Genomic DNA, 24282 nt, shown 5'->3' with positions numbered 1-24282 from the left:
AGTAGATGGAGGTTTGGGGGGGCGGATGATGGGTTCTATGTCTGCTGGGCTCCCAGAGGCAGCTGTGGGACTTCAGGAGAGTTCTTACCAAATGTTAGCAGTCTGCCCCAGTGGAAAGGACAGGGCAGAAGTTAATTACTTTCTAAATCATTTGAAATCCACATTTTATATCATTTAACTGATAATTATCTAAAAACTTAACAAAACATGAATAAATGGCAAAACATGTTAATGAGAAATTAGCTTTTCCCAATGTTTTTTCAAGTTTCTATCTTCAAAGTGAAATTATATTTGATTATTGATATATGTATTTCTCATGCTATCATCTATTCAGATAGGACATTAAAAAGATTAGTGCTTGGGAACTGAACTGAGTCTTCATATGCATATTACTTACCAGCCCTGTGAAGTCTTTAAATCTTCTTAATGCCTTTTAGCTGTGGCCCGTCTTTGGCTACTTTGTGGGTTCTTCTTTTTTCCACCTTTTTGCTCCACCATTTAAATACCCAAGCACTAGTTGAGAGTAAAAATGATAGAGAGGAAAGAAAAGAGATCCCCAGTAAAGTCAAGGGTTGGAAGAGAGAGATGTTATTATTAGATTATTTTCTGCATCAAGTTCTTTGGGGCAAATTTGATCTTTGCAGTCAGGATATCTAATTTCTTTTTGTTTCCTTCATTTCTTCCTTCCTTCCTTCCTTCCCTTCTTCTTCTTCTTCTTCTTCTTCTTCTTCTTCTTCTTCTTCTTCTTCTTCTTCTTCTTCTTCTTCTTCTTCTTCTTCTTCTTCTTCTTCTCCTCCTCCTCCTCCTCCTCCTCCTCCTCCTCCTCCTCCTTCTCCTCCTTCTTCTTCTTCTTCCTCTTTGCCTTCTTCTCCTCTTCTTCCTCCTCCTCTTCTTCCCTCCCTCCCTTCCTTCCTTCCTTCTGCAGGACAACGTAACAAACCATAGCCAACAACAACCAACCACAACCAACAACCAACAACCAATGAAACAACTCACAAACCAACATCTCACCACACCCCTTGAGGCCCTACCATTTATATACGACCTGAAAAGTTCCTAGAATTCCAAACATGACACAACTGCAGAAACCATCTGCAGCTGGTAAGATCACGTCCCTGCAGAAGCACGAGGAAAATCATAGTCAGCTGCTATGGACAATCTGAAGTCGCCCCATATCCCCAAACCTGGCATTAAAATGAAAGCATATTTTTATATATTTTTTAAGGAATTCAGAATTCTTAATACATTTAATCTTATTTAAGTCACACATAACACAGAAATAATGCATAACATGATTTGTTATAAGATGTTTTGATTACAAAAGTATTAAGATAAAACAAATAAAAGTTATTTTGTTAATGGTTGAAACTTAAAAAATGTTTTTAATTGAAATAAAATTAAATCACGTTCTTCCTTGTTACTACAGTTTTAAAAGTCATAATTCTTTCTTTATCCTAGCTAGCTCAAAAATAAATGAGACAGAGACTACAGGATTTACTTAAGCTTTACAGCACAGTAGCTGAGCAGTATTAATGTTTTTTAATTCTGTAAACTAATCTGACTACCTCCCAACTCAAATTCCAGAGATATTTGAATTTTAGTATTGATCTGGCCCTCTCTACTCTAGGTTTGTTTCCATGGTGTCTCCTTGACCCACTCTTCTTGGTGATCCTCTCTTTCTCCTTCTCTCTCTCCCTTCCCTGACTGGGATCAGAAGTCCAGCTTTATTCTCTCCTCTGCTGAGCCATTGGCTAATCAGCTTCTATTGACAAACCAGAGAATAAATAGAGAACAATGTTTATACAATACTGAGGTGGCAGATACTTAGAAAAAGCATTACAGTGCCATGTCTGGATTGCAACCAGATATGGGGACAAAGAAATCAGCATTTGAATAATAAAAGAATAACCTTTACATAGTGCACAATAACATATATGCCAATAACCCCTCCTTTTCCTCTGCGCAGTTCCACCCAGATACCTGCCCTTAAACCTTTCCTATGCTTTCCGACTCTCTAATTAACATCCTTTTCCTTTGATTATTATTACACACTACACACACACACACACACACACACACACAACCACCTGAGCCCATTTTTGTTGTTTGTGTGTATATTGTTTTAGGGGTAACCACTTTGCCTTAGACAACCAATAAAGGGGGTTATATCTGGGATATGCAAATTCTCCTTCCAATCATTCTTCACCCATAGGTCTTTGTTTAGGGTGGGACTCCTTCCACGTTAACATGCCCATGGATACTGCCACTATTCCCATCCTGTTTATAGATACTGTTTCACAGCAGACTCCCTGGTACTCTGGCTTGTACAATCTTTCTGTCCACTCTTCAACAATGTTCCCTGAGCCATCAGTGCAGACGCTGTGATGTAGATGTAGCTGCTGAGTCTGGTCTTCCCACAATCTGCTGATTTCTGTGCTGTCTCTAGCCGTGTTTTTCTGTGATGGCCTTCATTTGTTGTAAAAAAAAAATGTCTATTATGAGGAGTAGTAGCTGCACCTATTTGGGGGTATAAGAATAATATTTAGAATGTGAGAAGGAATTATTCTGGTCTAGCAAGGTGCCAGTAGTAGATTATTTTTTGAGATCTATTTCCTCACTAACCGGGAGAAGCTGGCTAGGTTTTCAGTACCAGCCATCTTTTCCTTCTTGTTGAGCAGGTCTTAAATCTAACTAGGTAAGCTCTTGTTTGCCTTTGGTATGTGAGCCCCTTTTATTACGTCTTTATGCATATCTAGTCATGTTGGTAATTGTGGTTCATACGCATTGCAGCTGAGTAGAACTTTTTTTTTTTTTTTTTTTTTTTTGAACTGTGGGACCTAGACCACAAGAATGAGGCTTTCAGGTCAGATCCAGCTCGAATTATCTGAGTCCTGTAAGTGTGTGGTGTCTTCAATACTAGAGGCTTTCTTTCTTTCTTTCTTTTTTCTTTTTCTTTTTTCTTTTTTTTACAGAGACTGCTCATGTTTATTAACAAAAGGGACAACCACACACATCCGTCCCCAAGTATGTTTAGAAATCATGGCACTAACAACCCCCACCCCTCCCAATACCCCTCTTCTCTAGGACCACCCCAAACTTTGGGGGACTTCTAGCATTTTTTTTTTTTTTAATCTGGAAACTATATGACTATACTGTCTGGTCTCTCTGACTTTTATGCCCCTATCCTCCTGTCCCTGTGGGCTGTAGATAAAAATCTCCAGAAGGCTGCTCAGTCACTCGGGTTTAGATCAAAATCTGGATATAACTCCTTGGCGGTAACGCCTCGAGTCTCAGCCAGCTTGCCCAGCAGCATCTGTGATACATCCTTGATGTCATTGTACTCATGGAGAAGGGAGATATGCTGCTCTAATTCAATCACACGGTAGCCCTCTGCTATTAACTGGGCGATCTCCTTGTCCAGCACCTCCTGCTTCTCCTTCAGGTTCTGAATGTCTTCGTTCAACATCTCCTCGGTGAGATCACCACCCTCATTAATCATGGGGAATGGCCGTTGAGGTGATCGGTAGCCGCCATGGTAAATTCGGCTGAATCCTGACTCACCCTTCCTGAACCCTAAGGTCCGGGGCACCTGGAGCGGGGTGGGCTTAAACTCTGAAGGGTCCAGGGTTGGGGCTAAACGGCTGCTTCAGGTTACTAGAAATCAACGACGGTGACTGAGTTGAGCAGACACCCCACGTCCGGCTGCGCACGAACACCGACACTGAAAATCTATATTGTTATCAACAACACTGATAATGTATATTGTTTTGGGAATCACTTGGACTACCTCCAGTGACCATTTGAAAAGAATTTTCCCATGTCCTGGACTAGGTTTCCTGTTAGTCTGTGGTTTTGATAGGGAGCATCGTCATCCTTAGTGGTTTAACTCCCTTTAATATATGTATAATTATATATGTTAATATTATCTATTGTATATGATGTGTGTAGTGTATATATGTGTGTACACACTCATATATATGCATAATTTTAGGTGAATATTAAATAATACAGTTCGAGGCTCTATCAAACACTTTGGTGTTATTTGTCTCTTGTTTCTCCTCCATCTGTAATGATTTCCCTCCCTCCTTCCCAGTGGAAGCCTCTCTGCTACTCCATTTTCTGCATCATATCACCTGTATCTTGTTCCCTGTCAAGACTACCCAACTAGGCTTATTTAACTTTTTTTAGTAGGATATACGTTAGGGATGAAGAGAGAATGTTATGCATAGGTAAACACAATGGATACCGAATGAGATTTAGCTAAGGTGTTGGGGAGACAGGGAGGGACGATTTCATGGTCATTATGAGACATCAAGATATGGAATGGACAACTTTATTTTTTTTTTTTTAGAGAAATCTTAATGGATCTCCACATCTATTGCTTCAAATTTAAAGCAGCAATGGTGTTTTAGATCTAAAGTACTCTCACATAATATCTAAATTACCTACAGTGAGAGCCTTTTGCTCTCCTACATCAGGCAACTCAAGCTAAACCCCACTCATTTGTAAACAGCCCCATAAATACCAATGTTTTCCAGAGCTGAGTGTTAGCTTGTGCATTTTAAAGTGTTCTCCAAGGGAACAGAATATATATATTAAAATAGAATTATTAGACTGCCTACAGGATGTCCTCCAGGTAGCTCAGCAATTGCAGGCTCATGGCATAAAGGCTGAGAATACAGTCGTTGTTTAGACCATGAGTCTTATGTCTTCACTGTCCCAATTTGTCCCTGGAGTCCTGGAGAATTTCTGGTTTTGAGTCTATGTTGGAATCCTGAAGAAAAATAATGGCAGCAAGAGAACCAGGGAATTTGCCAGCAAGAGTGAGGACAAGCAGGCAAAATGAAAAAAAAAAAATCCTTCTTCCATGACCTTCCATGTGGACTGCCACCAGAAGGTGTGGCCCAGGATGGGTTTTCCTGCTTCAAATAATCTGATTAAGAAAATCCCTCAAGGAATGTCCAACTTGTGTTTAAATTGATTCTTGGTATAGATAGTTGACAGACAGGATTAGTCATCACCGTTTGTATTACATCCCCATCAAGAATTATTCATTATCGAGTGTTCTCATTCTACACACAGGATGAGGATGCACCTGTATGGGGCACATTCAAGGTCAAGGCAGAGAAAAAGTGATACGTGATTGGTTTAAATTCTGGGAGTCAGTGGTACACATCCCTCTTATTTATGTTATTATTCCAGATATGTTATAGGCAAGATTAAGTCAATATACTACAGATATAATCCTCCCACAAGGGAAAGTAGAGAATGTGTCTAAATAAAATACATGTGACAGAGTCTCCATACTCAACCCTCTTGCACACAAAACAGGAATCATGAATTAAATAAATACATCACCAAAGACATTCAGATCCTAAATTAATATTTACTCTGATTTCACTGGTAAAAAAATCTGAGTCTCCTCGCATGAGATATCAGATAGGCTCCCAACAAATAAGAATTTCCTCTTATCATATCTGCCTAGTGCATCCGAGTATAAACAGTAAGCATTGGCTTAGTGTGATGCCATCAGAATAGGTTTACTGATATGGATTATGATACTACAAAACAGCAGCAGCAGCAACAACAACAACAACTAAACCCAGGTACATAGTTATTTAAACCCAATTTTGAGAATCTCATAGGCCCAAATCACAAGTAACAGGAAAATAATTCATGTTAGGAAGAGAGCTCCCCAGCTGTGACGGCGCACTGGGATCGTTTCTGGCATCCACAGGATAGAAATCTAAACCGACCAACAAACAAATGAAATTAGTTTGTGAGAGCTGATATTCTGTCTGGGAAGCTGCTATTCCATGTTACTATGGCAAGTAAGCTACTTTGCTGTGTGTTTTCTTGAAACTTTAACCAATTGCTCTCCTTTTTGTGCATAATATAATATTCATATACTTTATGTGGGTGTTATGACCTGTAAAAAACAGTTTTAAAGGGTTTTCAACATTAAGGTCACTCACTGGCACATAGGCTGATGTGGCTGGGAATATGAAGTGTCATATGTAAGCCCATTTCCAAGAGCTATGAAAGCTCCAGGTCTTTACCATAAGTTTCCAAGCTAGTTTAATAACAGTCTTTTTTTTTTAATGAAGAAATTACATTTTTTATTGTTAAGTTACTTGTGACTGAGGGAAATTGATTACAATGTTCTTGTTTATTTCAGGGTTTCCAGTTCTGGTTTTTTATTCTTTTTTTTTTAAACCTTTTTTATTAGATACTCTGTATTTACATTTGAGATGTTACTCCTTTACCCTGTCCTGCTCCCATTTTCCCTCCCTCTCCATTTGCCTTCACAAAGGTGCTCTCCCTTCTGATCCTCCTCTTTACCCCATTGCCTTGTCATTCTCCTGCATTGGGACAACAAGCTCTCTCTGGAGCAAAAGCCTCTTCTCACATTGATGCTAGACACTGCTATCTTCAGCTACATACGCAACTGGATCAATAGGTCTCTCAAAGCATGCACAGAGGTTGGTGTTTTACTCCATGAGAGTTTTGGAGGGTTTGGTTGGTTGATAATGTTGTTCTTCCCATGAGGGTGCAACTCCTTTCAGCTCCTTAGGTCCTTTCTTTAGCAACTTTATGGGGATCCCCGAGTTCAGACCGATGGTTAGCTGCAAGCATGCTCAGCTGTATCTATATGACTCTAGCATAGTCCCTGATAACAGTCTTATCAATGCTGGTAGTTCTGTTGGATTCTTGGCTTAGACAAGTTGGACTAGTAATATCTATCAGTGAGGATAAAGACAATTTTATACTGTGCCTTCAGGTCCTAAATTCCACATACTTACATGATGAAGAATAAAAAGCCTTAAAACATGCTGTGGTCTGTGATAGGAAAGGACCTTTGTGCGCAGGTTCTTAAAATTTTTTAACTAGGCAATAAGTATGACTGGTCTTGACCCCACGTAGAAAATGTATTCATCATATCTGATGGGAAGAATTATTCCTCTTTGCCCTGGATGGAAGTATTATTCCCATTTGTAAAGATGGATCTTTATACAAATATCTTTGAAATAACAGGATGAAAGGCCATGCTATTTCTCCAAAGACATGTAAAACACAAGACTCCCTGACGGACTTTCCAACAGCACCTGGCCTAAGGTGCACCTTCCCCATGGCTTTTATATTTTCCAATTACTATGTCATTGATAACCACTCTCATTAAACTGAAAGACATAGGTGGTGGGGGCAACAGCATCAATTTATTTCATGTATCACTTAATTAAGACTGCCATCTCTAGGCCTACAAGGAGCAAGAGCAGACCAGACTGAAGAATTGGCTATTTTTTTCCCTGAAAGGAGATAAATTAATTCCATAAACTATTATGGCCTTACTTAAATACCCAGTTAATTTTCTTCTTAAGTTTCTGTCCTGATAATTTACTTCGTACAATTCTCTTATCCAAGTATAAGATGTACCTGTGATTATACAGATATCACTTGTCTGAGAAGGAAAATATCTGAAGCATTTCATTCATCTATGCTAATTCCCTGCCTCATGGCCTATGGATGATCTGAATATGGTCTAGAATTGAACTGATATTATTGATCAATTCAGTTAAGTCAGGACCAAGTTTCTAATTAGATCCTTCCCACTGTGGCAATAACTGCCCACAGGGCAGATATCAATAATTTCATTGGATTTTTCAGCAGTCTTCCCAGGAGAGCTTAAAGTTATCAAATTTTGTCAACACTTTTTATGATTACACATGGACTATATAATCCACGTGTGTTATCTTAAATGCATAAAGGTCTTTTAGTGTAAGATCCACATTCTCTCAGGAAGAAATCATTTATTCTCATATAAACTCATCAGAAGAAGACATAGAAGACACTCTAAGAAATGGAGTATTGTTTTAAACTGCTGGTCCTCCCACAGTAGAATTTATGGGGCAAGGGATGTACGTAGGCCCTCTTTCCATTCTTATGTGCATCCTAACTGTGGTTGGCCACTAGACATTTAATTAGGTCCTGTTCTTAATTTGGATGACTTGTCTGAGGAAAAGTGGGTCTCAAATTCTCTCTGTGTACCTATTGGTAGAATTATTTTCTCTTGTATAGATCTATAGCAACTAGAAAGGCATATGAGAAAAGATACCTAGATGTGTGTACTCTTATTCCACTGAGAAAGGGGATGAGACTTTTTTCTTCAAATAGATTTCATGGTAAGTTTAAAGGAAATAAAGACCAAGTCATGGTTACAGAGGGGTTGCATTAAGGTACAGTAGACTGAACAGGTATGCTTAAGAACTTATGTCATCTTATGGGAGCAAATTCATGTACTTTTCCTATGTGAACAGTGGTATCCAGGCAAAGTTGAAAGAGTTAAGTCATCTAGTTCTTCCTGTACCTCTTCTTGTGTTTGAGTTGTTCCAGTGTTTGGTGACAGTGTATAGTTCTGCACTACTGAAATTAGATTCTGTCACATGCCTGCTTCTGTAATACCAGTAATTGTCTCCTTCTTAAACCTAGACTTCTCAGTTCAGTCAGTTCAAGTATGAAGAAAATGAGAGTACTTTTTATAAAATCTTCCAAAAGCTCTTTACAGTCTCCAATTTTTGAGCAGATCTGTGGTAGGTAGAGTCAGCATGAGTCAACCAAGGGATCATTATTGAGTGATCCAACACTATATTGAGCCAACAAGAGAGCCATAGCAGCTAAATCAGCGATCAAACAAACAAACAAACAAACAGGTTTAGGATCTCTTTTAACCCCCACAAAGACAGACCAATCCAGATAGCCTAGGTTTGTCACTGGGGAAAAATAGAACCTTTATGTCAAATAATGATCAAGAGAGAATTCTGAGTTTTCAAAAGAAGTCCATTTAACCTGTTACTTGGACATTAGTCTTGAGAATAATTTAGGACAAAGCCACAGAGACAGTTGCATGTGAAAGCAAAAGTCTTGTTTATTACATTGTGTGAACCAGGAGAATGATGTGAGAAACAAGATAGAATTTTCAGGAGTATGCTGTAATGTATAGGTAATAATATTGGAGTCTGCAGATCGACAGGATTGTGAAGATCTACCAAATTACTTGTAATTAATATACGGTCAAGTAGCTTTTGTAATAAAAAGTTTCTGTCCAAAAGTATACAATCTTGAAACCCAACCACATGATAATGGCTATTTTAAGGGCCACAATTTTAGTCAGACCTGTACTATAAACATTGACATGTATAACCATGGTACATCTATTGGTGGAGCTATTTGTACAGTTTGTGTGACCAAAGAGCACTTATTATAATTATTCATTTTGATTGTACCATTGAAGGGCCAAGTAGCTAGTAAGAACTTAAGAACCAGCAAAAAGTATGAGAGGACTCACCAATAGGATTAACTACTCACTAAAAGTACACCCAGAGTCATTGTACCATATATAGTGGAGGCTGAGGTTGAAAAGATTCAGAACTCCATGGGAATTATGGGATTTCTTCTTAGTTGTGCCATAAGTGAGCTAGGCACAGGCAGTGATTCAAGGATACAAATGAGCTAGGAGCTCTGCATCACAAAGTCAGTACTGACCTCTGTTCAATTTCAACAAGAACCTGAGAGTAAGTTACTGTCTTTTTCCCCAAAGGGACATGTCTGGTGGCCACATCAAAATGGCAGCAAGTAATAAAGACCTAAAGGGTCAATAAAGAAACAACATCAAAATAATCTTCAGTAAACAGAACTCATGAAGGCACATTATAAGCAGTTTGGTGATACCTAGGGTTCAGGAAAAAACAAACTGTAAATTTGCATGGTGTCTTGAATGAGATTTCCTCCAGTCTGATGCATTTGCATAATTTGTCCCAGGATGGTGGCTGTTTGGTCTGGATTAGAAAATGTGGTCTTGATGAAGGAAGTATGGCACCAAGAGTGGCCCCAGAAACTTCTGAAGATTTGAATTAGATCTCTCTGCCTCTTATGGTTGGAGATGTGAACTCTCAGCTGTTCCTGTTGCTATGCCTTTGGGCCACCATCATGGACTCTAGCAAGTCCAATTAAATATCTTCTTTATAAGTTGCCTTGTTTATAGTGTTTTATCACAGTAACCATGACAACTAGTACAAAACATTCCACACTGCATAAATGGTAATAATGACTGACAGCCAAGTTCTCGCCAGAAGCAACTCTGAGCAGAAGAAAATGGAATGACACCTGCAAATTGTTGAAAAGTCCTTTATCTATAAAAGTTATTTCAAAAATAAAAAAATAAAGACATTTTTAGGTTGAGAAGAAAGATGATTTATTTCAAGTGTCCACCTTTCCAAGAATTACTCAAAGAAGTTCCTCATTCTGAAGGAAAACAGAGAGGGATAATATAACCTGGATTTCCAAAACCAATTAAGATCGTGAGAAATAGAGATTCATGAGTAAATATGAAAACCACAAACTGTTATTCATGTTTTTTTGGGATGTGTTGTAATTCAAAAATGACCTTTGCAACATTTGAAAACAAAACAAAACAAAACAAAACTATTTTTTACCCTTGGCTTTTGATACCAGAATTGATATAAATGACTTCTGCCTTAGGAGCTAAAGATTTTGTTAGCAAAGATCCTCTAAATTATGATAAAACTGTCTCAATAGAAAACAGGTAAGTTTATTTAGGCTGTAATTACACTTATGTTAATATCAGGCCATGCCATTTGTTGTACTGGAAGAGAAAAAAAAAAACTATTGCTTGGTCATATTTTATACAGTAAAGAAGACATTCTTTGGTCAATGCTGCAAACTTTATACTTCAACTTTAAGGTTTCTTTATCTGTGTTATAGTAAATAAATGATCTTGGAGGAGAAAAGCAAGGGTAGCCATGCATAATTACATCTAACACACTGAACTTTTGTGGTGGTTTGAATGAGAAATGTCCCCCGTGGTTTGTGTATTTGAATACTTGGTCTCCAGTTTTTGGCACTGTTTGGAGAAATTATAAAGTTTTGGGGAAACAGGCACTTGTTGGCAAGGGCGACCTTGCTATACCCCTCCACGTGCTTCCTATATATGGATGAGAATTTGATCAGCCAGCTTCCCAGTCTTACCACTGACCCCATGCCTTCCCCACCATGATAGACTCTATCTCTCTGGAAGTGTAAGCCAAAAAGAACTATGAAAATGTTTATGTGAATATAATCTTGTTTCTTTAAAAAAATTTCATGTTTATACCGAAGTCTCACAGTTTGTTAGTATATCAGTATGAACACATGAGAACAGTGCAAAAGGCACTATACTAGCACCACTAGCATAGTGTGGCAAGATTTCGATAACTTACATCAAGTAGCATCAATGCTAAGTATGTTTCAAATACTACAAGGCTCATGATATACTCTCTAGAGTAATCACTGAAGAAAATAAAGCCAGGTTGTAGAATAGAAACCCATGACAGAATACCAATGGAATTCTAAATCTATTTCTTACCCCAAAAGTAGAAAGAGAATGAACAGACTAATGCAAAATAAAAGAGCTAAACAGAAAATAAATGATAGCTCTGTTACATCCATATTAATATAAAAATGGGCCATAGGCCACTGCCAAAATGCTCTACACTGTCAGGTTAGGTGAAAAATATAATCCAAATATTGATGTATTATTCATAAAGCAGTCACTGTACATAATTAATTTGTATATGGATATTCTAAACTTGAGTCTTGAGTTGTCTGAATATTTCAAGGCAAAAATCATAGAGACTGAGAAAGGAGTGATATTGAAGCTTATTATTATTTTATTCTTACTGTTTTTCCTGAGACAGAAATATGGTCCAGGAAAATAAAAACACAATGTAAAATGTGTTTGAAAGGAAGAGGAAACTAGGAATCTGTCCTAGGATTTGTACAAGCTGTGTTCTAGCTGTAATATAAAGGTAAGAAATGGCTTTGGACTCATCACGATGACATTTTCAAATGAGCCCTTCATTGTCCAGCCCTCCTTTTGAGCATTTCAGAGACTGGAGTGACTTCCACAATGGAGAAAGATATAGTTCTGACTATTGATATCCTTTCTTTTTCTAATTTGGCAGAAATTATTGGTGAATAACATCCAGAGTCTTAAAGTTTAGGAAATATAGAAAAGCCATATAGTTTTGAGTTTTTCTTACAAAGATTTTATTTCCCTCTATTTGCTAGCTAAATTTTCCCTACGAGAACTGTCAAAAATACCAGGTACCTTTTCTTCTGACTAATCTTACTGATTCTTGCATGCAGCCTTTTATGTAACAGAAAGGCTTAACATGCTGAGAAAATAAACTCCAAATGCACAATTCACTAATGCAAAGAAGCCATGGTGTTTGCCTTTTCAGTACAACATAAAGAGATGTGTACATCACTTAGGAGAATGTGCAGTAAATCCCACCCAAACATTTGACTTCACTGGCATTGATTCATCACAATGAAGACACCTGCAATCAAAGCTGCTTTGATTTGCTCATAAAATGACTGGGCTCCTTGCAACCCACCCTGGTAATCTGCCTGAAGAGGTGGATGAGCTGTGATCATTGGTCTGTCTTTGCACTGGCATCCCGTTGGGATCACTCCTGACACATTCATCCTTTAATGGATTAGATGAACCCATGAGCTCATATCAGCACAATAAAGAGCCTTGCCGAGGAACATATCTCGGGAGGAAATAGTAAGAATTCAAATAATTCCCGGCTGCTCTTAGAAGATAAGATATGAAGAAATGAACAGTCGGATGGGTGTAGATTAAACAAGAGATATCAATTACACAAACACAAGATAGGAAGTGAACAATCTACTAGTTTCCATTTGGGTTCAATTTAGTTACTGATGCAGTGATTCACTATAGCAAAAACTCCTAAGTTTGTTTAGTTTCCTGTCTTGGGCTATATAATGTACTGGGAAGCCAGTTAAGAGTAGTATGCGGGGTTGAAGAAATGGCTCAGTGGTTAAGAGCATTGGCTGCTCTTCCAGAGGTCCTGAATTCAAATCCCGGCAACCACATGGTGGATTACAACCATCCTTAATGAGATCAGATGCCCTCTTTTGGTGTGTCTGAATTATACATAATAAATAAGTACATCTTTTTTTTTTTTTTTTTTTTTTTTTTTTAAAAAGAGTAGTATGCGAAAGCAAGCTTTGCTTTCACTTTTCAGCCTTGCTGGAGATTCCTTAATTACGAGGAGGTTGTATCCAATGGCAGCTACAAGTATACAAGAAAACAAATTTATATTCAGAAAATGAGAAAGAACAACGCTAAGTGAAGCATCCATTCCTTCGGACGTTTCATTGCATCTACTCATTGGTTCTGCTGGTTGAGATCTTGATCCTAGTTTTGATGGGTTGTAAGAACTGAGCTTCATTAAGCCCATTTTCTCTCTGTATTCTATTGCTCCCTCATTAACACATACTGCTGCTCACCCCAGCCATGCTGGACATCAGGATCTTAACTGTCACGTTACCGGCTATTGTCCATTCATCTTGCAGTGAAACAAAAAGATCTCTTTATCTGCACAATATTTGACAGGATGAAGAAAAGACAACAGAAAGTACAGAACAGTTAATTTTCACATATAATGAACTCTCAAGCAGTCCGATGGTTTTGATATGCAATGACAGTTCCAATAAGTGCGACATTAATACTGTGTAGTGTGACAAGACAAGGGGATAAAGCTGAGCTTCTCTGATTTCTTTCTAGGGAAATCATACAACATCTACTCCCTAACTCCATACCCCTCAGGAGAAGATACTCCCCACTACCTAGCATTTTGGATGGCCTCCAGCAACAGATCTCTGCAGTATCCTAGGTTAATCCCATGGTCTCTAATGGGTGCTAACTTTATGTTTTCAACTTATCATACTTGCTGTCTGCTGCTGCAAGTCCTGCTCCCTCCTTGATGCCCAGGGCTCTGCAGGCTGTCACTGTGGCCTCTCTTTGGGGTCCTCTGTGAGAAAAAAGGCTTTGCAGAACTTCAACTGTGAGAAAATAATTTTCTGTTCACCAGCTTTATACCAGCCTTGTGGTCTTTTTCAGCTTCGAGGTCTTATGAATTGACATTGTGCAGTCACCAACTTTCCAGAGATATATAGGGGCAAGCTTCATATATACCCACAACCCAAAAGGTCAGTTACATTAAAAATAAATTCTGCACACACATCAAATATCATTAGAAGATATGTCTGAAAAATAATCCAGATTTCCAATCTGTTGATTATCTCCTGTCTATTTTTTGTTCCAATATCACCTAAACAATCACTACATATAGAGGGCAAAAGACCTTTACACACAGGTAAGCACTGGAGAAGTCAGGAAAGTTAAATACTCAGCTCATCTCTTCAAATGAATGACAGGTAGAACTGCTCTCCCAGGAATGTCAGGAATAGTTTTACAACCTGGTGATCCTTTGTCTTAGGATGCAGGTTCTGCACATATTGTCCAGAATCTTTTTTACTTACCTTAGGCCCTTTCCCCCTAAATCTTGAGCATTGCTTCTAGACCATAAAACTCATTCTTATGACTGATGTCTTTTGTCATTTATAACAGCCTAGGTGACTTCTATGTTAGGGCAACGCGAATCAGATATTTAGATTCTTATTTTGAGCACTGTTTCTAAGTTAATATGAAACCATTTTATGGTTGAAACAACATGTACTTTGTACGCCAGTGTAAATATGTCTTAAGATTTGCTGTACTCAAGGGACAGAGTTAATTGTTATTTGGACATTTTTCTTTGAAAATTTTCTATGCTTAAATATAACTAAAGTAAAATGATCTGGACCAGATTCTAAAAGTCCTGGACCAGCACTGGGAACAATAAAATTGGGCTGAGCTGAGTTCCACTCTTTCCTTACCCTGATCATTTCCTCTGCTTGCTGTAAAGACTTTAGGGGAATCACCACAACTATAAATAGATGTGACACCATCCTAGAAATCTTATTTATTCCATACCATAATTAGACACCATGTCTAATAATGGGGACAGGTGGTTGTGATACTTAACTTCGCCTGTCAACTTGATTAAACTGAGATATTTGGTCAAATTATTCTGTATGTTTCTATAAGATACTATGATGTATTTAATATTTAGATCAGTATGCCAAATATAACAGATTGCTCTCTGATGTTGGTGAGGCTTTTCCATTCATTCAACGATTTGAATAGAATAAAACTCTAGCACTCCCCTAGATAAAAGACAAATTCTCTCTCTCTCTCTCTCTCTCTCTCTCTCTCTCTCTCTCTCTCTCTCTCTCACTCACTCTCTCTCTCTCTTCTCTCTCTCTCTCTCACTCACTCACTCTCTCTCTTCTCTCTCTCTCTCTTGTTTTTGTTTGTACTGGCTGGTTTTGTGTCAACTTGACTCAAGCTGGAGTTATTACAGAAAAAGGTGCCCCAGTTGAGGAAATGTCTCCATGAGATCCAGCTGTAAGGCATTTTCTCAACTAGTTATCAAGGGGGGAGGGCCCAGCCCATTGTGTGTAGTGCCATCCCTGGGCTGATAAACCTGGGTTCTGTAAGAAAGCAGGCTGAGCAAGCCAGGGGAAGCAAGCCAGTAAATAACATCCCTCCATGGCCTCTGCATCAGCTCCTGCTTCCTGACCTGCTTGAGTTCCAGTTCTGACTTCCATTGGTGATAAAAAGCAATGTGGAAGTGTAAGCTGAATAAACCCTTTCCTACCCAACTTGCTTCTTGGTCATGATGTTTTGTGCCGGAATAGAAACCCTGACTAAAACTGTTTGATTATTTGATCTGAGATATTGGCTTTTTTGGCCAAGGGAATAGACCGGAAATATTTCTTCTTTTTTAGTATGAAGCTCAGCAACTACAGATTCAAGAATTTCACAAATTTCGTAGGCCTCTCATCAGGCATATTTCTCTTTCTTTTCTTTTTTTTTTTTTTTTTTTACATTTTTCTCACAATACATGTATACATGCATGCATAAATATACATCTATGAACTCACACATACATGAACTCTTCCACACATATAGTGGCTTCTTGTTTCTTTTGATAACTAACTCATTCAGTTATAAAATACATGTCTGATTTCAGAACCCAAGTCTAAGGCAACACACTGTGGTGTAAAGCCTGTTGGGTTAGCAAATTCTCACTCTGTATTCTCATAATAGTTTGGAGTGAAACATAGTACCAGAATCAGGTATTACAGGGAGCCTACCAGAAAAGATCACTCAGTCTGTAGTCAATTGTAAGCCTTTATTCCAGATTGCTGTGAGTTTACTCAGGTATTCAAGTCTCTTAGCTGTGAATATTTAGAGTGCTTGTGAAGGCAAAGTATGCATCCTGTTATCTTGTTCAGCAGCTGCAGAAGAAGGTTTTATACAAGCAAGCAGTTTAACAGAAGGCTAAGATGAACTGTTAGTTGGAGGGGGAAGTCAGCACAAGCAGTCAGTTTAATAGAAGAATAAATTAATTAGCTGGTATATCTTGACTCCAGGTTCCTAGAATAATAGAGTTGGATAATTTTCTATTAAAGAGAAACAATTCTATCCAAACCTAATATGATCTCAGTAAGAATATAAGACAAAGAAACCTCTGCATTGCCTTGTTCTGTCACATAGTAAGTAACTAGCTCCGAGTTCAAAATGTTTTGCACAAGGCTCAGTTCCTTGATGAAAAGCTACTTTATCTTTTGTATCTTCACATTTAAGGGCACTAATGTTGATTAACAATAAAGACAGCTGAAGTTTATGGCAAAGGAATTTTAAATATTTACTAACTGTTCCAAAGTTATATAAACACACAGTTGTAAGATTTTTAAAATCAAATCTGGACAATATAATTGATTGGGGCCCTTAATTCAGACACATGGCCAATGGATGAAATTCTTCTTGCATAGGCTGGGGGTTTTCCTCAACACTACCAGCAGGAATGAAGCTTTCATTTCTTCTTACTTTATATTCTGTATTAAAGCTTGTTCAGGAATTAGGACACTTTATATTTTACATAGTACCAAACCTTTACACTCACTCCCTATTATCAATATTTTTAACTTAACATAAAAATGTTTTTATAGGGTTGTGTTCAGAATCTAGATCTCACACGCTTTCTGAAAGGTACGCTATTCAATTGCCCAAGGATAAACATATCTTGCAAAATTTTCTGGAAGTGTATTTCATGGCTTTTGGGTTCAGGAGAATTTTCAAATTCATAGGCATAAACCAGATACTCTGTTACCCCACCCTCTCTGTCACATAGCTTTTTACAATGAACCTGGATGCATATCTAGTCCTGGAAAGTCTTCTAAAGTTACTTATTTTGTGTTTTAAATACGATATAGCACAAAGCTATCATTTCTGTGAAGTCCCAGCACATCCACGAGATTGATCAGGGATGCTTGCTGGTTACTTTGAGGTGTGAATTCTTGTGACTCAGCTTAGAGATACCTCTGGGGACTGACTTAGGCTGCCATTAATCATTCACTAACTGTACTCCTTTGCAGCTTCAGTGCTAGCAGCCAATTTAAATTGCAAAGAGATGAACAGATAAAAGAAACTGTTTCAAATCAAAGAACACATCCTAACAGGGCACCTCTTCTATGGAGGTGGCACTTGTCACAGAAAAGATACACAATAAAGGAGTTTTCAGGTGTTTTTCTAGGGAGTAGCTGGTCCTCTCCCTTAGCTCCTCAAGTCTTGTCAGGCTGTCAGGGAGCCACAGACCCATTTTGAATTTTTCTTCCTATTTTAAAAATTGGAAATATGTTTTATATTATATAATTAGATGATAGGTTTTTCTCCCTGTCTCCTCCCTACCTACCCATGCATCCAACTTCATGCCTTATTCCTATTTCTCTCTCTTTCTTCCTCTCCTTGTCCCTCTTCCCCCCAGAAACAAACAAGCAAAAGCAAAAAAAAAAAAAAAAAAAGTTTTTAAAGACATAAAAATGTATGTCATAAAAAAACCCCACAGTCTCTTATTTGTGCTAAAATCTGGGATGTTTCTCTGGGATAGAATCTGGAATTACTAATTACCTAGTTTCCAGATTCAGCTGAATAATGCGCCAACTTTAATTTTCACAGCTTTTATAGTAGGCCCTTCAGTTACTGTTGCTTTTCGACTCCAGATGCCTATTTAGTTAAAGCTCTGGAAGTCATTGTGTAAACTGATGATATGAAGACTCCATGAGACAGTTAAAGAAAAGGTTATTATTGGAGATGGGAGACAGAGAACAGCCAGAGCCATCCAGACAAATCCAGAGCAGGGAGAGAAAGAAGACTTGACATGATCAGCACACTGGATGTGGCCAGGGCTATCTACAAGAGGGGAGAGAATAGCAGGGATAGAGAATAAAGAAAGCACAGTGAGGGAGAAACAGGAGCAGGGCAGAGAACGGCTAGTAAGCATGTTACCATGGACTCTGAAATGCGTAACAGGCACTGGTGGTAGAGACATATGTCTATGTCATATACCCATATGTCCCTTCTGCCAGAGATAAGGGAACTGACTCCTTCTGGTAGAGGGAAACCAGCTTTACAAGTTCCAGAGCAATGCTGACTTCCACCAATCTTTCTAAAGTCCAGGTTGAGCTCACACTGGATATTTGGATTGCCTTTGGAGTTTCTTTTGTACCTGACAGGAATAAACCAACTGGCATCTTTTCTAGTGAGATGCTAGTTCTAAATGTTTTTATCAGACAGATTATCAGAACACTTTCCAAATGTAGGATTATGTTAAGGTGATACATGATTGGACAGTAGAGAGGTAGGCAGAGAAAGATCTAAGAAAGCAGAAGAGGTGGGAGGTACATCTCTAGATTGATGAGGTTGTTATGATTATTTCTAAGGGTGTCTATGGGTCTAGTTTATCTTTTCTGGATGGGAAGTTTGTATCTTTGACCTCTGGTTGTAAGCTTTTGTAAGGTTTGTGGATTGAGAATTTAACATGTAAACCTGTTTGATAAGTTAATCATTGTAGAGTCATGTTTCTACTGGATGCAGGAGGAAAGTGAGTGAATTCAACACACTGGGGAGGCCATAGGCCACCTGGGACAGAAGCATCAGGGGAGGTAGAGTGAACTGTCCCTATGTTTGAAAGGCCATATGGGCCAGATTGCTATGTTTGGGCATGTTCTACCTTTGCTTAGTAACTTGAGTTCCCAGAGAGCCAGGCAATAAAAGATGGTAGCAGAAAAAAATAATGTGAAGTGTAACCTGGGAGGGAAGAAGACATCTTAAAGGCTCCTGTGGGCAGCAAGAAAGCAGTCAGAGAGGCGGAAGATAAAGGATTTAAAGACCCATCTTCTCATCCTCTCCCTCCCCAGTGGGTGGCGCTTGGGTGATTTCGACAGGTTTGAGCTCTGTTTATCCGTAGGAGGTGGGGCCTGGATTAAGGCAGTGCAGTGGAGTTTGGAGAGTTACAAATGCAACCTGTCTTCCTCTTCAAGGGGGAAGTTCTAACTGCCTCACCCGGCTTTATAAGGCACACACTGCCTAAATTTCCAGGCAGATATCTCAAGCTTCTCTTCTATTTGGAAGTCCATGTGGCCTTTCATTTAAAGGTGCGCTCAGCCACACTGCAGCGGGGCTAACATTCAAGTTATTGGGGAGGAGGAGCGGAGCTAATGGCATTGTAGTGATCGATTTTCTAGGCCATTATTTAGCGAACCTGAGTGGAGAGTTCTGTGTGGTTTCTCCTTTCAGCCTTGGGCATTAAGAGGCCACTTCCGGTAATCTACGCCATAGATCCAAATTATAGTTTGGCCACACAGACGGTGGCTTCTGATTTCTCGCTGCTTTCGTGCACTCAGCCAGAAAGCCTAGCCTTGTTGCACCGCACAGTGTGAAGGATGGATGGAACCACTGTCCACATGCTCGCCACAGCCAACAGGACCCTCAGATGCTCAAAGCACTTTCTCACAGCTATCTGCATGCCACACAAAACTGTGCAAAGCAAAACCCCCCAAAGTCTCTGCTTTCTCTCAAGACTGGGAATTTGGGGAATGATATGGCATCTCTTTAAAACGAGGGGTTTGGGCTCTAAAGACAGGCGGGAAGCTGACAATCTTCTGGACCATGGAGACACCTGTGTGGAGAAGTTTCCCCAGGAGTGACAAGCTGCCGTACAGACAACCTGGGTTTGTTTTGATTCTTTCTGAATCTAACAGAAGCAACAAAATTTCTTCGAATCTTCTCTTGATCTTTTCAAGGACATGCTTCTAGAGAGTTCTAGGTGGCACAACAGCATTACTTCATAATGCTCAGCCATTCCCTGGCGCCCGTTAGAACAAAGCTCGTGCGTCGCAGCATAATGGTAAGCTGTTCCTGTATTAAGAGGGATCCGAGTCTTCTATTAAATTAATGGAGAAACAGCCTTCCATCTGCAGTTGGATTATCTATTCAGTTTTCATTCTCCCCATTTTCCTCTCAGAATACAGGCCGTGGAAACCATGTTTCGTTTCTTTGAGCTGAAGCAGATTTTTTATGTGCACTTAGCCACTAGGTGGCATTTTTATGTCAAGAAAACCCCATTTACTATAGGGAAATGACCCGGAGGTAATAAGCTGTGAAATACCCTCAGAACGCGCTAAAAGATTCTGAAGTTATGAGCGAACTGTAGAATAATGTGGAGGCACTGTCTCCCTCCACCAGCTTTACCTGAGGAGGCTGCTTAGGGTCCATTTACCACAGAAATCATTGTGAAGACAGTGAATCACAGTGACAGTTTTATTTAGTTCCCCTTCTAATTGGGACAGACCTGGAGGGAGAAGGTGCAGGCAAAATCATGATGTCGAGGCTCACTGGAGAATTAGAGATTAATTTTAAGTGAACCAGCATTTCTGCAGCCTCACACACTTGTCTGGTGCAGAGGCAGAGGACAGCGCTTTAGATCTGAGACAAAACAAAAATACAAAAGTACCGAGATCGAGAGGGATTTTCTTCTTTCTTTTTAAAAACTATTTTGTTAGCAATATTTCCTTTAGGGAACACTTCCCAGGACTAATTATATATGTACTGAAAGCGCATTAGTCATCAGTTACTGTGTTTGGTCATTAAACTATTAAAATGGCTCTTCACAGTTTCTACAATATCAGTAGGAAGAATGCAAGCAGATGCATGTGAGTCCATGACTGTGTGCGTATCTGTCTGTGCATGTGTGTGCATGCATATACTTGTGTGTAAGTGTAGTGCGTGAGCATGGAACATGCATGAATGTGTGCACATACATACATGTATGTGAACATTGCATATGTATGCATGTGTGTGCATGTGTATAGGTGTGCATGTGTGTGTAAGTGTCATTTTGTTTGTTTGTGTGTATATTTGAAAAGAAAGAAAACTGAATCTCTACAGTTGTATTTTAAAGAATCATACAATGAAATTATTGACTAAATAAAAAATACAGGAAGGCAAACAAAGGTAAGATGTCACATAAAAGCAAAGGGGAGAGACAAGCGGAGAAGGAGGTAATGAAAGGCTGAGGAAAACAGAGATTAGAAGTCAGGGGAGGGGCTGAAGGTAGAAGCAAGTCTCTAAACTGCTTATGGTAATATGCTGAGGGCTGGTTCCCGAAGGAGTGAGTGTCTTTGTTAAAAGGCAGAGGGAAAGAGAGTGGAAGCTACTGCTGCTCACCATTAGAGAGATATATTGGGAAAGAAGTTCTCACTTAGAGGTGCTGCAGGCAGTCATGCAGACAGTTTTGGAACCCTACTCTACAACCCCCCAGTTTCTTTCTTTCTCTGTTTCCCTACAGCCTTGGGATTTAGGACCTGAATTTTCCCCTCTAGTTAGCACATAAAACAGGCACTCCACATGTTACATTTGCAAGCCCGTTTCTGCTGTTGGACGGTAATCTGCATCTAGGTTTCCCAACTGTCCTTGCTGTAACTTCTGATATTGAGGAATCTGCTCTTGAACCAGTCTTCAAGCTCTGTGCTAGAGGGGAGGGAGGAGGCAGCTGTGAATTAGAGCACACAGGCCTCTTGCTCACACCCGCCTTAAGGAGACTTTCTGCAGATGGGCGTGGTGCTTTACTACTGTAACTCCAGCATTTCTGAAGCTCAAGTAGGATATTGATGCGTTCCAGGCCAACTTGGGCTCAGTAGGGAGAGCCTGAGTAGATTGGCATCTAGAGGTAGGCGGAGCTACTGCAAAGGCTGGAGCTAAACCTGGAACTTGAGCTGCTTCAGGAGTGCTCCTCAAGGATGGTCACTTCACAACTGACTGGCCATATGATGCCACCCATCCATCCCTACCTGGGGAAGGAAGAGGTAAGACAGTTTTCTTCATTCACTCCTCTGTTTTTCCCACAGTCCTTTGCTGCTTCCCGAAAATTAGAATTTCAGCCAAGGACAGAAAATCCCAGCCTATACCTCCTCCTCCTCCTCCTCTTCCTCCTCCTCCTCCTCCTCCTCCTCCTTTTTTTTTTTTTTTTTTTTTTTTTTTTTTTTTTTTTTTGTTACACACATTAAAGTTACTAAAGTTTTGATGATAACTGACCATTCTGGCTTCACTGCTGCTTTGCTGATGATATTTCAGATCAGAGCAATCTCAGGTAACAACTTCCTGACAGAAGAGGAAAACATGCCACACATGGCCAGGTGCCTCTGTGAGAACTCGGGAATTAGATGAGAATCTGTTCTTCCTTGGTCTGGGCAAACAAACAAATAAACAAGCAAAATCCAACATGCATAGATGCCTTCAGGGAAATCCAAGTCACCTTTTTGTTGTTTGAATCTTTAACCCTGATCATATTGTAAGATTGGGAGTAAACACAATCCAGACCTCATTTTTTTCTTTCTATAGGAAAAAAAGACTCACTCTGTCCAAGGCCACAGTGATTCTGAGGGTTGCATAACGAGCTTGTCTGTTCTTGGGATAGAAAGAGAGATGTTCCAGCCACTTGGGAGACACTGGGAAACAAAAGTTACTTGATCTAGCATGTGTCCTGCTGTCCTGGTGATTGTGCTCAGCTGAGTGCAGAGTGGGCAGAAAGTCACAAGTCTTAGCTCTTCCCCTTTAGAAATAGTCACCAAGAGCGCACCAAGTGATACACCTTTTGTTAACGTGATCTGAGGAGCTGGCTTCAGTTCCCCTTACAGCACTGGGAGGGTAGAGAATAATGTAGATGCCTGGGGGCTGGGGGGAGGCGAGCTACTAAAAACAGAAGCTCAGGCTGAAGTAGCACCATGAATTTGAGGGGCCATTGGAATTTCTGGCCAGAGTGGCTGGTAAAGGCAATCTCCCAAGGCTGGGTTGTAATCATAGGGAAATATAAAACTCATAATAATTACCTATAAACCACCAGTAGTGGTGATTAGGTATGTAATTTGCCCAAAGAAACTCAGGCAGAGAATTATGAAGGTGTCCACTGGGGTCAGGATGGCAGGGTACCAGCAGGATTTCAACTCAGAGGTAGAAATACAGTGACGTAGCAAACAGAAAGGACAACAGTGAAGATCATAAGCACTGAGGAGACAAATTCACTAACTATGTTCAACAGAGGCCCGATCAGAGGGAAGGCTCAGAAAGCTAGAAGTTGCTGTGAATTATACAGGCTGCATAATAAAGAGGTCAGCTCAAGGCTGAAAGAAACGTGAGGGAAGTCATGTACAGGAATAAAGGACACATTATAGAAACCTTGCAGGTTGGGGACAAAGTAAAGGGATCATAAAGATTATTTAATGATGACTAAAACTTTGGCGTCCTGGGAAATGAAATGCTTGCTCAGATCGCCAAAGCCCTAAGCATTCCGAAAGATTAGTCAGCAATCTTTGGCTGACCTCCAAGGGTGGTGTGACACCATTGTGCTACTCTGAACTTTACTTCTGAGGTCACATCTTCTTTTTCTTCTATTCCTTAGGATATTGTGAATGAATTGGTCTCAGAAAGACAATGAAGCATGATCTTACTTGCACTCCATCTACTAAGTACGCTTCATTATGTAAAGTATCCTATTCAGAGATTCCAAGGATGGAGAATGGACTTCTTGGGAGACTACCATTTTGAGGCCCACAAATCTGATCTCCCACAGGCTTTGCAGAATACTTTGCTGGGATTATGCATTGGCCACCTGAGTTTTTCAAAGCATGTTTTGCTGATTATTTGTCAATTTCAAATCATGATCCCTGAGCACATTCGCTTCACAGTCCTTCCAGATCTGCCCACTATTCTTGTGACCTCTTACCCCTAAAATAGAAGAATAAAAAGAAAAAGAAGTCTAACTTGTGCCCATATATTTACTCACTGAAGCATGGTGAAACTTCTGCTGGCCAGTCCCAGAAAGAAAATCGAGTCCCCACCCCCAGCCCCCAACACCCCTGCTAGAAGCCGTCATTTGTGGAGAGCTACACTTCAGCATCCATATCACAACG

General features: G+C 39.6%; 1 protein-coding gene across 1 annotated transcript; it reads right to left on the bottom strand.

The window, feature by feature from the left end:
- Positions 1-3183: 3183 nt before the first annotated feature.
- LOC308421296 (DNA repair protein SWI5 homolog) lies at positions 3184-3644 on the bottom strand. Its single transcript, XM_080917611.1, has one exon. The coding sequence runs from the start codon at positions 3497-3499 to the stop codon at positions 3230-3232; it is 270 nt and encodes an 89-aa protein (XP_080773737.1). The 5' UTR covers positions 3500-3644; the 3' UTR covers positions 3184-3229.
- Between the last annotated feature and the right edge of the window lie 20638 nt (positions 3645-24282).

This window comes from Micromys minutus, assembly GCF_963924665.1.
Source record: "Micromys minutus genome assembly, chromosome: 6".
Classification (NCBI taxonomy): domain Eukaryota; kingdom Metazoa; phylum Chordata; class Mammalia; order Rodentia; family Muridae; genus Micromys; species Micromys minutus.
Note: the sequence above shows the minus strand (reverse complement) of the source record. Positions and strands in the feature narration are given on the sequence as shown.

Bases quoted from the DNA above. Each gene is read 5' to 3' on its own strand.
- LOC308421296 (XM_080917611.1), bottom strand. From the start codon at position 3,499: ATGATTAATGAGGGTGGTGATCTCACCGAGGAGATGTTGAACGAAGAC.